Here is an 18,075-nt window from a genome sequence, read left to right as displayed (position 1 = left end):
AAACTAATGTTGGGCGGCGGACACTATAATATGATATAGGTATACTTAAATGTTTACGCGTACGATTTAGCATACGCACCTATACGCCGTAACTATATATAAAATAAAATTGGCTGTTAAGCTTAAGATTTCGTCTCAAGGACGAAATTATAATAGTATGGCACACTTACAAAATTATACCGGCCAATTACCGGGTAATCCTTTTATCGCCGTGCGTTCGTTTATTTTTTACGAGTGGGTAGGTCCGTAGGTAGCTGCCTATCTAGGTGTAATATTATCGTGTTCAAGATGGCCTATATTAGTCATAGGCTAATCTTTTTAACGTAGAATTATGTTTCCTAGTAGAGGTAGGTATCTACCTACTTACGACACCTATTACATATGGGCAAGTATGGGTAGGCCGTAGGCGGTTTGTTCAAAAAATGTTAACAGACAAACATTAGACCATTGCCTGTGGCTGTACCTATATGGGATAAATACTTCCAAAAATACCAAAATACCCGACCGAAATCATTTCTGATACATTTTGTATAGGTAACGTTGTACTTAAATCTGAATAAAAAACACTTGTCTCGAAATAGTTAAGAGTGTGAATAATTAAAATTTAAAATGGCATCAAAACTGTCCGAAATAATAAGCCACTGGTTTCTTGATTTGTGAATTGTGATGGTCTTGCAATAGTTTTAATTATTACCCGGATAACTATAGTAACTTTTACCAATGGTGCGGTAACGTATGCATTATATTTATAAATAGGTACCTAGGTTAAACATAGATAGGTGAACATAATAGTACGTATAATAAAATTACTCATTATTCATAGCCCGTTGATGGGTCACTTAATTAAAGCCACGACGTATAAATCATACCTACAATATATTATTTTAATTAAGTACTTTTTTTTTGTAAACCATGATATATCAATACATCGTTCATAATCACTTATATTTTAGCACTTTTTGCACATTATAAAAAGTGTAATACATGATATGATACTTAAAGCAATGGATTACTTATTTATGTATATTATAAATATACATACATTATGATATTATTTATATTTTTTCAATTATACCTATTTGTTATACGTACAGACGTGCAGTATACTTTATAGTATGCTTGAGATTCTAAAATATACCAAAGTAGGAACTTACTCATAATTCCATATTTTAATTTTGTTAAGAAATTGTATTAAAAAAATGTCTAGTTCTAATAATATGACAGGTAGACGGAAAAAAGTAAAAACAACAAAATTATAATTTAAAAGGTAGATACGTAAGAACAACAGTTGTAATAATAATTTCACCATATGTCGCATTTTATCCTGCAAAATATCTTTACAAATTTTTGTCAGTTGGTTTTATTGCCAATAACCGCAGATGTCAGAATTATTATTTCCAGAAAATTGTGAAAAAACTGATGTATGTGATTTTTATTAGTAATGTGGGGAAAGATTAAATGAAACATACCAATTTTTCAGCAGTTAAACAGCAGATAGGCACTATGCGATGCGATTTATTATTAATTTAGGACCCAGATTAATATGCATTTGCATATTTTATTTTAATAGTCCAAAAAGTAGCTAGATAAGCTGCAAATTTGAATCTTAAACTAATGTGTTGGTATGCAAAATTAAATGTTGCATATTATTGCATACTTGAATCATTTAAAATTTGTATGCATACTTCAATATTTTTCTAAAATATAATGCATATTTACGAAAAAAAAATAGTATTAAGTTAATAATACTTAACGCCATATCCTACTTAAATCCCGCGAATGTGAAGTTTTTCTCGATTCAAGTATATATTTGTTGCATTTTTATTTGAAAATGTATCCAAGTCTGTAGTAGTCAACTGTATCTCTTCAGGTACATAACTTAGAAATGTTATAAAAATAAACTAAATTTATTTTAATTGATTATCGTTCATGAATTTTTATTTAGATGAGTGAATGTTCAAAATGCAACATAGGTACATTGTACAAAATACAGTTAAATTATGACAACTTGGTATTTAGTACATTTTTTTGTTCCATATTAATTATTTAATGAATTATATAAATGTTTAAACTAAATAAATTTAATTAACATGCATTTTGTTTACCTATTTTTGCATATTTTAATGAAATCAGTGCATAAATGCAATGCATGCATATTTCGTACATTTTTAGTGCATATAATTCCGGGTCTTAATTATTATTATTATTATTATTATTATTATTATTATTATTATTTACCTATTTATATTTTTATATTTTAATTTAATAACTTGATAAATGACTTAAAACTGATATTTGTTTATTTGAGTAAAATATATTTGACGTTTTTACTGTGTCTTTTATATTTTGTATTATTATTTACCTAACAAAAATGCTACCCATGACACAGTAACTGTAAGTTTCAATATGATATTATACTCAATGGTATCACATAATATTATGATATTATATTATATTGAATCCCAATAAATACTTAAGTACTAATAGTACTATACGTAATACGTATCAGGTATTAAAGCATTACAATATTATTATTAATTATCTTTCATTTTATTATAAATGTTTTTTTATAATATTATATTGTGCCTATAATTACCTATACAGTAATTTTAACTTGACTATATTATGTTAGGTGACTATATAGGTATGCAAGTTATAGCAACCATACATTGTTTAATTCTACAATAATCAACAAGAACAGCTTATCGTAAATCGACACAAATCGTTAGGTATATTTATGTTACATAAAAATACAAATATGTCGTTCTTCACTCGGTGTTTACCTGCGAACAATCCGGATGACTGTCAAAACTCTTTTTCGTTACGCACGTGTTCAGTTTCTAAGGAGACATAATAATTATGAGTGCGATCATCATGATTTACGAGCTAATGATCACTTGCGTTATTTTCGCAGACGTCGGTACCATGCCCGTGAATCGGTTAAACCAATTGACGAATTTCGCACCCGCCAGCCTTGTGGATCACAATCCGACAGCGGTCACCCATCCGCCCAATTGGGACATTTTGGACAAGATCGACGTGAAGAAATTACTGGACATGCTGCATATACTCAACGATGACAAATCTGCGCAAGTGTCGGTGAGTGACTAGAATAGGTAGAACGTAGTAATTACAATATATTAATATGCATTACCTACCTATAATAATATAACATTAGTAAACTATAATTTAGAGTGAGTAAAACGTTTTAAATGATGCAATGAATGTATTGGTTTTACGATGATGAATCTACAATTTTGTTTTTATTTTTTTAATTAATGCAATAAAGCTCCCCATAAGTCTTGTGGTTTTCAACCTCAATTAAATTTTATCGAAAATATTACAATATTTATTTATTAAAATAGTGAAAATGTGTAAACTATTTTTTAGTTAAAAATGCATAAGATTTCATTTATTCCAACACCTAAATCTCAACAATTTAATACAAGATTTTTCATAAGATTTTTACTAGAATATGAAAAAAAGTTGAGCTTAAGGCACGTACATTTTTTTATGAACGATTGTAGTTCAAATTTTAATGATATTGGATATTCAAACCTAAATGATAACAATTTATCCTCAAACAGTCATATTATTTTTGTTATTTTGTTATTATAAAAAAAAATATTTATCTCAGAGACTTGAAATACCTATTCCAATATTACTTGAATAATAATTTTCTATTGACTTTGAAATTTAAAAATATACTTAGAAATTATAAAATATCTTAGATAATTATTTATTTTTTTAGACAAACATTGAAAACTTTATTATACTTTGTCGAATATGTTTGAAAATGTATTACAATATTTGTCAAAAGTGTTTAACTTATTTTTTTATACAATTCGTCATAAATCATAATCACGAACATTTGCAAATTATTTTGTGCCTAATTGAATATTTATGACATTTTGAATTTTAAAAGCTAAAGCTTAAAAATGTAATATATACAAGGTTATTCAGAAATTTTACTTACGGCAATCCACATAATTTTACAGACATTTGAAGAAATTTGAATTTTTAAACGAAATTGAATATTAGGTATCAAACAAAAAATAACGATTTTCATTATTATTTGTCTGAATTCAATAAATATTAATCATAGCCCCCAGAGACTTGACAATTCCGCCATTACGTATATTATTATTGCCTATACACAATGACATTTTAATATTATGTTGACTAATTTTATGTTATTTATATCACGAATACGTACGGTACTCGGTATTTATCGTACTTATAGGTTACGTAATTAATAACTACAATGTATTATGATAAAATATTATGGTACTATTGTTACGTCTTACGTGTGATCTACCCAGGGCCGTATTAAGGAACAATGTATGGAGGAGCAAACATAAATATGATACCTCTAATTTAGTATATCAGTCCTTTGTTTACAAATAAATACCCCCAAAAAATGTTTGTCGCTACGCTTGAAGAAACATTTTACTTACTATAAAACTACATGCATTCTCATCAGTCATCTAGTCTTGCGACAAGTATTGACTTTTACAATATAATATATTATAACGATGACATGAACCAGATACAATTTATACAAATGAACAACGTTTATATTCCAATGAATTTGAACCACTTATAAGACGCTTGATTTATGTACCATTTAATAAACATAATCAAGACTATAAAATTATTGTAGCGATAATAAAATCAATGATAAAAGTTTAAGAGGACGCTTCACGAACATTTGTTGTCTCCGTCTTACAAGTGTACCATACCAAATTGTACGTTCGGCAGATCATGTTCATCTCCGTTAATTTAAAAATTAGAGTGAATTGTCCTCATATACAATTTACAGATAATATTAATATCCAGGTAATATCATATTATTATTATATTTTAATTTTACAGTGCGAGTTATGAGTATTTTAAAATCGTCAATTGTTCGTACATCTTAAAATAATCTTTTCTCGCTTTAAAATTAGAATATAATATACATCCTATGAGGTGGCTGGATTATAATCTGGATAATCTTAGTAATAATCTAAATTTTATAAGAAGTCAATTTACTTTTTACGTTTTAAATTAGAGGATCTAGTAAAATTTACTTTAAGCAATTGTAAGACGGAGGACGCCACACCCGCACGTGTGGTCTCCGTCTTACAAATACGTGCATGCCAACAACTGCAGTTTTAAGCGAAATAGAACCACTCAAGCAGTAGCCCAAGCTAAGCAACCTAATATTCACACTATAAACAAGAGAACATTGACTGCAAAAATCGTTTTTATTTTTTCGGTATCACAAATAGAAGAAAAGTTCATACCTACTGTTAAAAAATTGCATTATTTCAAGCTTGAAAAACTTTTTTGTTTTTGTGGTATCGAAAAAATAAAAACAATATCTCACAGTAAATGTTTTCCTCTTTATATGAAATATGAATAAATGATAATTATTTATTATCGGTATAATTAAGATAAATAATCGTTAATACAAAATGCTCATCGATCAAAGACGTTAAGACAAAAATATACCACAGTTCAAAAGTTATACCAACATAATAATCAGTGTTAAAGGCCCATGGGTATTTGGATTATGTTGTCGCATTGGAACAAAGATATTTTATTGTTCCAAAACGAGACCATCACAGACTATTACCACAAGAGAAGTTGAATGTGGGTCAACTATACACAGTATTGAGAGCCTTTCTAAATTGCATTATTATGGATTTGCACATTCACGAGACGTAAATTATAAAGTTTAAAAAATAAAACATTAAAACGAATAATAGCGCATTTTTTCCATCTTCGGACCGTCAGCTGCAAGAACAGTGGTGGAATTCCATCTATTCCGAAGAGAACGTATTCAACGGATTCCTTCATGATATGAAAGAACCTTCTTCAATTAAGACGTCATTTTTTTACGATATTATTTTATTATTCATTTTATTTATTTTTTATTCGATTTAAATTTAAAATTGAATTTTCGTAATATTCAAATAATAATAAATAATAATATATGCGTGTACAATGTACATACATAATAGTATAATACATATATAAGTATATAACAAAAACATAGGCGTAACTAGACCTTAAAGTTGGGAGGGGGCTTAAGCTCTAACATTTTTATAATAAGTAAATTAAGTAGTGGAGCTCCACCCCCACACCACCCAAAACATGTTACATTAATTAACAATAAATCTACGGTTAATATTTTATTTCATTAATTTATTGTAGTGTTTGTATAATACTTATCATAAAAAGTGGAAAGAGAAGGTAACGGTAAACATTAAGTTATTAAAATTTTTTATTTTAGTTACACAATTTTTAATTTAATTTTCTTAAGATATAAGCGAAAGTTAATTAATTTATACGGCTAACATTAAAATAATACTCTGGTAATTACGGTTTAAGCCTCCGCTCAATGTAAGTAAATGTTTTATAATATTTCTTTACTTAGAACATTTGATAAATCTCTTTTAATAGCTACAATAAACATTTGACTACACTATAAACATTATTGATTTGGTAACATATACAATATACAATACATTATACAACTATTTATTCGACGCATTGCTGAAAATGTTTTATCACGATTCTGTAGATGCGAATCTTGCTGGAACAGAAACTGATGAAAAATGTAGCATTTAATATAAATTTGGAAAAAACAGATTTTTGAACAATATAATCTTTAGCCTCTTTAAATTCCCCTGAAGATTGTTAATCTTTTCTTTTTTAATCCAACCCACGTTTCTGATTTTTAATTTTTTTTAATTTTTCAGTTTTATTTGTTTTATATTTAATAAATCCTAGAAAGATATGAAAACAAAACTTGACTAATTTATTATAACAACAATAACGACGTTGACCAGAATACAAACTTTCAAACACAAGCACACAACCGTTGTACTTACGAAAATCGAAGGTTTATGACAATATAATAAAATAATATAAAACTGATTCTATTTTTAGCAAGACCTCTATATAAGCGGTCGGTAGGCACAGCGATCGTCGTCCGGTTATCGAAATGTATACAATAATGTTACAAAAATAAAATGTGTTTACTCTATTGTATCGGTCGAGTGTTATTGATGGGTAGCTGCTCCCCTCCCGCATTCACAGTCAGCTTTTATACTTCCACTCGTATTATGCTCATTGTAAATTTGTAACACTATCGTTGCAGATTGTATATATTCAAATAAATGTTTTAAAAAAAAAACTCTGATTGTATCTATGACTGTAGTAAAAACTACGCTGCATGTCATACACATGGTCATAGCTCATCACTCATCACATTTAATGATAATATATTATATTGTCTGACAATAACATAAAACATTTTCCCAGGCGTTTATAAAAAAATAAAACTATTTTTTTTAATTAAAATTTATAAATTTAGCTATACCGTTGATGGGAGTAATGGGATTAAAGGGGGGGGGCTATAATAAAAGTTAGCGGGGTCTAGCCCCCCTCCTTTAGTTATGCCAATGAACAAAAACCGATGGGTAGATCACACTCAACAACAGTACCAATATTATAATCTAACCTATTACTATACTTAAGTTAACTCGTATGAGTGACTAAACTAAAGACTTCGTCCCTTCACTTCACGTGGACAGTCTATACTTAAATGAACCTTAAGAATACCCATACATCCCTCCTGAGTCTGTAATTTTTAAAGAATGGTAGCTCCCTCCCCCAAATTTAATATCTATATATTTTGAAAAATGTCTGTACCTAGATTATCTATTTACATACAATTATAATAACGTACAATATTTTCAGTACCTTAAACGTTTAAATTAAACTCCAGAAATATTATTCATCTACAACCCTGTATTACACCATTTAGGACCTAACTCGCAGATAAAAGATAAGCCAATGGGCTATGACCTAGCTACAAATCAATCTAATTACCATAATTTTAAATAATCTTAACTCAATGAAATTAAACAAATAGGTGTTTCAATAAGTACTGCATGTTATTAACAAAATAAAGATTGATACTACTTAATTTATTCAAACATATATCTTTATAACAATGCATAAAAACATTTTTGTCAGTAAAAGTTGTTAGCCTAACCATCAGACTTAAAATTTGGTTGACCCGCGCGTTTTGAAAATTGCAATGGCAGCCCAGACACCCTACATTGTGGCCTCCTATAATTGCCCATATTAGTTATTTCTTAATTACCAGAAGCTCTTAATCAAAAAAAAAATTGGTAGATAATGTAATATATTATATTATGCGATTTGTTTTCGCCAAAAATGAGTTCGATCGACAGTTCTACTATTTATTAAAATAAAAATAAATTATTAATAGCAATATCAATATATTCTATAATAGCAAAATATTCTTATAAATATAGGTTATCAGACAACTTGACATCGTTTTTAGAATGTAATAATATAATATCATTGAATTGATACAATTGGACACATCTATATTTCAGTGTCCCACTAAATGATGAGGTATACACTCTATAGTACTCTAGAACTAGAAATACTGCAGAGTGACCACCTTTTTTTTTTTTTTTTTTTTTAAATTATTCCAAAACAAAATTTTACTTCAGTATTTATAAATCACAAAAAATAATTAAGCGATACAAATAATATTTTCACTTGACTCCTTATTAATCTTGCCCAACCCAAGTGAGGTGAAGTTTAGTGTCGACCTATTCTCAAAATTCTCAAAAACCGTTCTACGAAAAAACTTAAAACGATTGTTTTGCACGAATGTGTATAATATTCAATAGATTATTTTATACTAATACCTACCGACACTTGAGGGGCACCGGGCACTCCTAAGTGTGACGTAACAACTTGAATCAATCAATTTTGTATTTTGTGCCCGTGTGAACTGCATTTTTGTTTTATTATTTAGGAAACCATGAGCTTACCGTCGTCTACTGTAGTGAACGTGGTCCACGATTTCGACTATTCGAAAGAATGCAAGGTCGACGAAGATTCATCGAAAAATCAAGTTACGGAACTGATGATTTTGAACACAGCGTACGACAAAGTGTCTGAACATATAAAATCGGTTTACGAAACCATTCAAAAGAACTACGACGTTTTAATGAAGCTTAATATTTTGAAAGGAATGCTGATGATGGGAGATAATAGTATACATTCAAAAGGGTCGACACCGTGGATTAAATACATCTCCAAATACAAAAATATTGTTAACAGTCATTAAATAGTATTATGCTCTTATTAGTACCTAATACCTATATTCCTATACATCATGATCGATCACAATAATATTGTACCAACGCAAATTTGAAATTATAAACAATCGTTTGGTCTATGAGTTATGACTTTGTGTTTCTGAATTTCTGATAGCATACCAAAATTAGTTGTTTAGTTTAGTGGTTAACAATTTATAATCGAATTTCGAAATAATTATTGTAGCATAATATACTACTTACCAAGATGACGCATATGACAGTAGGTACGTTGTGTTACGCTTATAGGGAATCAATACTAACTACAGACTGTCAGCCAGTGGTGGCTTTAGGATTTCATTTTGGGAGGGTGGGAGGGTAAAAACAATAATCAAATTTCTTTATTGTTTTTAAATTAAATTAAATTATACGGTAACATTACTCTGGTGGATTTCAATAATTTTTTTGTTTATAATATGTGCCATGTAAAACAAGCGCTGAAGGCTCTAACGATTAAATCGCATTTAAATATGATTCATCGACCGTTTTAATATTCACAAATCATATTTTTGCTGTTTACAAAACGGTTTAAGAACGTAGATTTAACCAGTTCTTTGATCAGCTGAAATTTGCAGTTGTATATATAGGTACCTATATCCACTGGATTCGTAAAAAAAAAAATAGTTCATATGTAGGTAGGTATCTTTAATATTTTTTTAATAGCTGTGATATCAACTAATGAAAAACCTGTTGTGATTAATTTTTTTTTTTAACTTTTAGACCAATAGTTTTTATCGATTTTTAAAGACAAAAAGTGGACTAACACATGTAATGTAAATATGCATTGAGTGAACCTAGTCATTAGGTAGGTAACTAAGTCACTGTAGTGGAATAGTGGATTTGTTAAATTTGAGCGGTGGAGTGTCTTTGTCATTATTATTTGGAATGATATTTTATAATTTATTTAAAAATTTCAAGTTCTTTTTTTACCGTATCTAGGTTTATACTTTTTAAAATAAACCTACATCTTTTTGTTTATATTTCATTCATATTCATTAAATTACTCACGAGTCATGGGCCTTACCACAATTTAGTTGTATGTTAATACAAGTATACAATTTGAAGTATTATAAAATATAACGTAAGTAAGTACAACTAATAATGTTAATTAGACGGCGCGTTGAGTATGCAAAATAATAGCATATATCCGGAAGGTCAATAATTTAAGAGCCAATATTTTGTATCAAGCAGAAAGTAGATGACTGAGAAGTATCTGAGAACTGAGAAGTACTGAAAAGTAGTAGGAAAGAAAATTACTCGTGCTATTTATTGATCTAGAGAAGGCTTATGATAGGGTTTATTGGTGAAGAAAATATTACCAAAGGTGTGTGTGAATGTAATTAGAGTTAATGTGTGGAAGCTATCTGCGTAAAGAAAATGGTTTATTCATCTAATTAGTAATTATGTTAATAGCATTTACAGTGTAACAAGGGGAGACCAGACAAATATTAAATAACTTTTGTTCTAACCATAATTTTTATTTTAGATTCGAAGAGGAGCTATTGATTTTACAATGATGTGTGTCTTATTATTAATTTATTTTATTTTATTTACGTGTCTGTCATCGCCGTTTGGGCAGTAACAGTGTTTCAATTCTTTCAACAGCATTCCGGTAGGAAAGTGAATACAGTTGGTGCATTCGAGAGGACCAAATTTAAAATTTCTAATAGTTTTTAAAAGCCACAAAATAAACAAACAAAAAATTAAGGAAAAACGGGTATTTTTACGTAAAACCAATTTTCGAAAAATCGATTTCGGTTTTTAATGCAACTCTAAAAAAAATAAGCATGGATACATCAAATTCTCACTGAATGTCTGCGTTAGCATTTGCTATACCATACAATTTTCAAAATTTTTTGACTCATGTTGAACTATTTATAAGCTTATGATATTTTCGATTATTATTAATTTTTTTTCGATTAATGTCTATAAAAAAATATTAGATGGGTCATAAAACTTAAAAATACAATACAAGGTTCCTCGTGAGTTGTTGTTAGTGAAAATTAAAAAAAAATTGAGTGTAAGTCCACAAACATTTTTTAGAGTCTGATTTTCAAATTTCGACAAAATACGTAAAAATCACAAAAAATTGCAAATTATTTTAGGCTGGGAATCCATAAAAATTTTTCTTTTCATATCTTAATTTAATACAAAATTCCTTATAACTAATAATATATAGCATAAGTTTGTCTACTATTATCAAAATAAAAAATTCTACCGGAAAGTTAAATTAAATTTTTATGAGAGTTTAAAGTTGACATTTTCACAACATTGGATATTTACTCGATTTCTCGTTTAAAGATTTTCTTATTTTGTTGTAATTTATTAATAAAGAAAATAATCGCAGATACTTGAAATTTACATTAATTAATGTTAGTTTTATCATTTCCTATACTTGATAAAATTCAAAAAATACTTTGACTCGTTTTGAGGTGTTTACTGACATTTTCAGTTTTTAATTTGTTTAGCTTTTTTCTATAATTGTCAATAAAATAGTATTTGCTATGTTTAAAAGATTGAAAATTTACTATAAGGCTCCTGACATATATTTGCAATATCAGTTGAAAAACTTAAAAAATACAAAAACGATTTTTTTAAAACATTTAAATTTTGAAAAAATTCATCATTCAAAATCTACAAATAATTTGATAATTTAAAATTTATAAAATTTTCACCTTTTATAGCAAAGAGTTGAAGATTCAAAACAAAATTCCACTCAAGTGGGTTATTCTGTAATCAAAATATCAAAAAATGTATAATCACAGTTTTTTTTTAGTTTTTTTTATGTTTAAATGTGGACGAAATCACATATTAAATAACCAAGAATAATGGTAATAATAATAATAATTTATGTTATTTTGTTGTAAATTAAAAATATTATTCGTGGGTAGCTTTTAAAGTATATTATTATATTTTATACACACAATGACTTTTCAAATGAATTTTTTTGGCAAAAATGTATTTAATCTACTAAGTAGTAGTTACTAATGTGCAAATGTGCTTATACTAGTAAAACAAACTACTTACCAGCTGCCTTTTGAGTGTTGTATTGCCTATGTATGCTTTTTAAGACGCTCTTCTTTAATCACAATAATACTATCAAATATACTTAGTAATATTATAGTTTGATAGTAAGAATTATTATATTATTATAATTATGATAGTCTTCGCTAAGAATCCGTGTTCGTATGCAATGATTTTATATCATTGAATTCAAATTTAACACCGTCCATTACAGTGACACACTTGTAAATAACTGCACAGTTTTTGTTATTTTTCCGATTGAATCGACTGCGAAATGTGCATTAAGAAATGATAAATTAACTATTTTATATCATAGATGGATCTGTTTTAAACGATAAGAGATGATCATGATGCCTTTACAAAGGGAAATATTGATTTATATTTATACATGTAGATGGATTTAGATAGATTATACAATTTTACTTATCGGAAAATTTCATATCTATACGCCGACCAAACACATAATTAGATGACGGACAAAAATATCAGGTTGCTTGTACTTTGTAGCTAGGAAACCCGCTGGCCATCGAGAGGTACAATATGTGTAGTATAGATGTACAATTTACAAGTAAAAAATTTATTTTTGTCGATTTCAACGCCTTAAAATCAAAATGTTGAAAAATCCTTTCTTAGTATACTGTAAAATTATAACATAAGTCTATCCTCAAAATTTCAAGGCAATAACTTTAATAGGTTCAGCTCTCAGTTGATTATGAATCAGGAAGACATTTTCCTATAAATTTATTTTTTTACGTTTTTTATTAAAAATCAAAAGAAATTGTAACAAATTAACAAGTTTAACAAATACAGTTTTGATTACCTACCTCCTGTAAGCTAAAAGCTCGTGTTGGAGGTAGGGAGTAGTTACATTTACAGATAAAATAATATAATTATGTCATTTCTTATAATATTAAGTACATTAATTATTTATTTGCATAGTTCTGTTGAATGGAAGATTGAGGAACAAGTTTACTTCAAAGAATATAATAAAAAAGAAAAAATGAAACAAAGTTTTAACAAAAATAAATTAATAATAGATTAAGATGATATAACGTTTAGGTAATTAAATAAACTTTTAAATAAATAAATAGTAAATCAATAATTTAGAATAAAGATATAATATTAAAACACAATCATAGGCGCAATTTGGGGGGGACTAGGGGGGCTTAGCCCCCCCTAGTTTAATTTAAGCCCCCCCTAATTTTTTAAATAATATATAAATATATTCATTCTTTAATCCATAATCAGACATAGATATAACATAGATTAAAATATAATTAATTTTACTAGTATATTATTTCTACTAGTATATTTTTACTAGTATATTATGTAATCAATGGTAATAACTAATAAGATTAAAATCAATAATTTACAAAATATTTAATCAATTGTTATTGTACTATGACAACATTTATTTTATCATGCCTATATAGTACGTATTACATGATATCATGGGTATAAATATTATTATCGCATATTAGCTATTTTTAGAATATGGAATTTACGGTCATGTCAATGTGTTATTATGACTCTTATCGCAATTGCAATGCAGCTCTGAACGTAACGCACCAACGCGACGTTTTTGTCTTTCTTACTCACTCTGAAGCAGTGTATTCTGTGTATTCTGTTGTGTATTACTTTATTTCTGCGTGTGACAAGTGTTTTTTTATTTTTTACTCGATATTGCTACTTATTTATTGTTTTGTGAAGTTAAATAATATGTTTAGCATTTTTAATTTAAAAACAAATAAAACACTTAGTAATCTTGATTCCTTCAATTCTAAACCATCTGAGATATCTTCTAAAAAAATTATTGAGAATAACGAAGATAATGATAATGATCCAGCCGTTGTGTGTCATATTCAAAATGAACAAGATTGTTCTTCAGAAAATACCTTGGAAACTAATGACCTAGGGGACATAAATTCTGGCCCAGCAAGACCAAAATTACAGGTATGATTTTTCTTTAATCATTTTAGTTTTATACTATTTGTTTATTTCATCAAATACCTACTTAGGTATACAGTGTGATAATTAACACCTATAGACTGTTTACAAAATGTGCAAGGCAATATTCAATATTGTAAACTTTAAAATTGTATTTAGTCTAGCGCTAGTTTAAGTTATCTGTTTAATATCAGGTTTATCCAAAAACTCGTTTCGGCAAACAAAACAGATCTTTTTCATCTTCACTATACAGTTCTTTTCAGTGGCTTGAATACAGTTTGAAAAACGATGCTGTATTTTGCTATCCCTGTAGAGTTTTTGGAACTGGACATTTAGAAGACACTTTTGTATCTACTGGATTTAGAAATTGGAAAAAGGTAATTAAATTTTTTATCGTAAATTGTTGTAATAAATATGTTTATTTGAGTTGATATTTGTTGTGTTTTGTACTTATATATCCTTTTTTCAATAAGTTTAAACTATTTTCTTCATAAACTTATGTTTATAGATTAGTGGCTCAAGTGGATTAAATTCTAAATCTAAATTGGAATTGCATGCCAAAACTATTCAACATTTAACTAATTCAACAAAATGGGTTTCTTATACAGAAAGTATCAAATCAGGATCCGTGCACACAATTATGTCTAGTGCAAATCGACAACAATTAATGAAAAATAGAGCTTACATAAAGCATTTAATAGATATAGTTTTGTATTTGGGGCGCCAGGGTCTAGCATTTCGAGGACATGATGAGGAAAAAACTTCACTAAATCAAGGTAGTTTTTGTTCATTGCATAAGATATATTCTTTTAACATAACGTTTATAAATATGTACAACTTAAATCTATTTTTTAGGGAATTTTAAAGAAGCTTGTGTATTATTATCAAAATGCAATGAAGATTTTGCTACTATGTTTAATGAAAAAACTAACTACACTAGTTGGTCAATACAAAATGACTTATTAAATATAAGTGCTCAAATGATAATAGATACTATCATTAAAGAAATTAATGAATGTGGGTTTTTTAGTGTCATGTGTGATGAAGCGAGGTACTAACTAATATTAAGTTGAATATGGAACTGCTTAGTGCTTACTAAAAGTTTATGTAATTTAGTATTTTTGTGTAATCAGATGTTACAGGGAAGAACAAATGACAATTTGTGTACGTTATACTAAAGATCTTATAGTGTATGAAAGATTTTTAAGGTTTATTAATGTATCACAAAAGCAGGATGCCAATGCTTTATCAACCGAGATCATAAATTTCTTTAATACAAATAAAATAAATGTACCCGTTGTAGCCCAGGCATATGATGGTGCCAGTGTAATGGCTGGTAAATTTAATGGTGTGCAGAAAAAAATCAAAACTGAATATCCGTATGCTATCTATACCCATTGTATGGCCCATCGAATTAACTTAGTTGTACTAGACATGTGTAAATTAGTAAAAGTATGTATCAAAAAGTTATTTAGTATCAAAAGATTATCATTTTTTCTATTTACCTAGTACCTACATTGTATTTATCTTTAATGTAGGAAACTCGTATAGTTTTTAACTGTCTGGAATCATTATATGTTTACTTTTCCCAACCTTCCAATAATTTAAAGTTTAACAAAATGCAAGAAGAACTGGGTATCAAGAAAACAATATTGACCAGACTTAGTGACACCCGTTGGAATTGTAGAGTTAAAAATTGTACAGCTGTCAAATCAAATTTTAAAGCTATTATAAAAGTATTGAATAATGAAATTGATAGTTGTGATAACAAAGATGTTTTACAAGCAATAGGTGAGAAAAATATTAAATTTTTAAACCTATTTAATGTGCACACTCTTACAAATACTGTGTTCTGTAGGTATTTTATCTATTATCAAGAAACCTTCATTTTTTATACATCTAATAATACTAGAAGATGTATTACAAATTATTAATGTATTAAATACTAAGCTTCAAAATAAAGGTGCAACGCTAGGAAGTGCTGTTAATTTAATTGAAGGAATAATAAATACTTTTGAGTCATTGCGAGCCGAAACTGAATTTCAAAAAATCTGGAATAAGATCATAGATTTTGCTGAGTATAATAATCTAGATCTTCTCTTTACTGGTAAATATTTCATATTATATATTAAATATACACATGTCTGTTTTATATATATATAATAATTTTATTTAAAGGTCATTGTGCAAAACGCCAAAAAAAGCAGCCAAAAAACTTAAATGATTTTCATGTTTTTACAACCATGGATTCTGAGCTGCAGAATGTGAATGAACCTAATCAGATTACAGATATTTATCGTAAAAGTTGCACCGATTATTATCAAGTTATAGATTGTATTATTACTAACTTAAAAAAAAGATTTTCACCTGAAAGTTTACAAATGGCGTCATCAATCGATAGTTTTCATAAACTGAATTATGATGACAGTAAATATTTCATCGAACATTATGCAGTAAATATTTCATTGTTTAAGATTGAATTTATATTTGTTACATTTACATGAATTTACCTATTGTTTTATTTTTATTTTTTAGGGTCTAGTAAATGTGGATGTAGATGCTCTTCGTTCTGAAATGTTGGTTGCAAAAAACTGTCTTACACGTACCAAATTTAATTTTGATTTAGAGGAATTAAAATTAGCTACAGATTTAAAAATATATCCAAATTTATATACTTTTTTATCTTTGTCTCTCAGTATACCAATTTCTTCCAGTACATGTGAAAGGTCTTTTTCAGCTATGAGGAAGATAAAAAATTGGTTACGCACGTCTATGCATCAAGATAGATTTTCTAATGCTTCTGTTATATATATAGAAAAGGACATTTCTCTAAAAAATGAGGATATACTAAATAAATTTGCTATGTCTAATCGCCGTTTACAGTTATAACATGTAACTGTATGTATAATATTTTTTTTTTTTATAATTAGAAATAAACAATTTATTTTCATTGATGAATGTTGAGTTGTATATTGTATTTGATTTTTCAATAATTTTGTTTTTACTTTTTAATGATGAGTAGGTTCAAAAAAAAAAAATGTTTGCATATTTTATTAGGTGTAGTCTTAAAAATAATTAGTGGTAAGGGGGTGCGGGGGCGTAGCCCCTGCGGGTCTCTGTTGCTTTTATTAATTTAGCCCCCCTAAAACAATTGTCCAAATTGCGCCTATGAACACAATACATTTACATATATATAGAGATATTAAAAAACTTATTGTATTCCAGGGAAATTCTTGAGAATTTGCTCATCACTTTGGTTCCTTACTATACGGAATGCAAACACGAGCAAAGCAAAATACTATCTTCATTATGGAGTGGCCTGCACACGACCTGTTTTTTGCTCAAACAATGAGCATTAAGTTTCAACAGTAATTTCCAAAAATGGAGTTCTATAAATAAATATTTTTACTTTTGTAAAAAAAACATGATTTTGGTGCTTAATCAACTTTTAACGTTAAATTTAATTGGTTTGCAATAAATATATACATTTTAAGTTAAAAGAATACAAAAGCAAAGAACCGATTGTTTATTGTTTAATGTGAGAAAATTAAAAAGGATAAAAACCGTGGTTTATACAAATGTGGGTATGTTATATATTTATTTAAAGAAATTCATTTTTTTTAAATTACTGTTGAAGCAGAATGCAAAAATATGTTTTATTTTTAATAAGCTATAAACTACCTTATAATACCTATATTGAACAATTAGTAAAACCGTTTAAAATTAAATATCATTCTTCAAAAGTTCAAAAACCATTAATACATTTAACAAGTTGGTAACATAATATAGCAAACACAAAAAAAAAATATTGTCATTATTACATTTAGGGAAATATAATAACTATACCCGCAAAAAAAATTATATCTTTTATCATTTTAAGTAAGACAATATTAAATAATATAAAAATGTG

At 27.7% G+C, this 18,075-nt stretch overlaps 2 protein-coding genes across 2 annotated transcripts; both read left to right on the top strand.

Annotated features, from left to right (window-relative positions):
- Positions 1 to 2,698: 2,698 nt before the first annotated feature.
- Positions 2,699 to 9,195, top strand: LOC111042379. The gene is made up of 2 exons (XM_022326968.1): positions 2,699 to 3,099; positions 8,852 to 9,195. Exons 1-2 carry the CDS (start codon positions 2,860 to 2,862, stop codon positions 9,164 to 9,166), a joined length of 555 nt encoding a protein of 184 aa, XP_022182660.1. The 5' UTR covers positions 2,699 to 2,859; the 3' UTR covers positions 9,167 to 9,195.
- Positions 9,196 to 13,624: 4,429 nt separating this feature from the next.
- LOC111042384 (zinc finger MYM-type protein 1-like) lies at positions 13,625 to 17,054 on the top strand. The gene is made up of 9 exons (XM_022326974.1): positions 13,625 to 14,171; positions 14,360 to 14,542; positions 14,674 to 14,941; positions 15,021 to 15,216; positions 15,299 to 15,617; positions 15,704 to 15,956; positions 16,024 to 16,272; positions 16,344 to 16,618; positions 16,701 to 17,054. Exons 1-9 carry the CDS (start codon positions 13,713 to 13,715, stop codon positions 17,052 to 17,054), a joined length of 2,556 nt encoding a protein of 851 aa, XP_022182666.1. The 5' UTR covers positions 13,625 to 13,712.
- The last annotated feature ends 1,021 nt before the right edge of the window (positions 17,055 to 18,075 follow it).

Source organism: Myzus persicae, unplaced genomic scaffold (assembly GCF_001856785.1).
Source record: "Myzus persicae strain clone G006 unplaced genomic scaffold, MPER_G0061.0, whole genome shotgun sequence".
NCBI classification, from domain to species: Eukaryota; Metazoa; Arthropoda; class Insecta; order Hemiptera; family Aphididae; genus Myzus; species Myzus persicae.
This window is presented reverse-complemented; position numbering and strand designations above follow the sequence as displayed.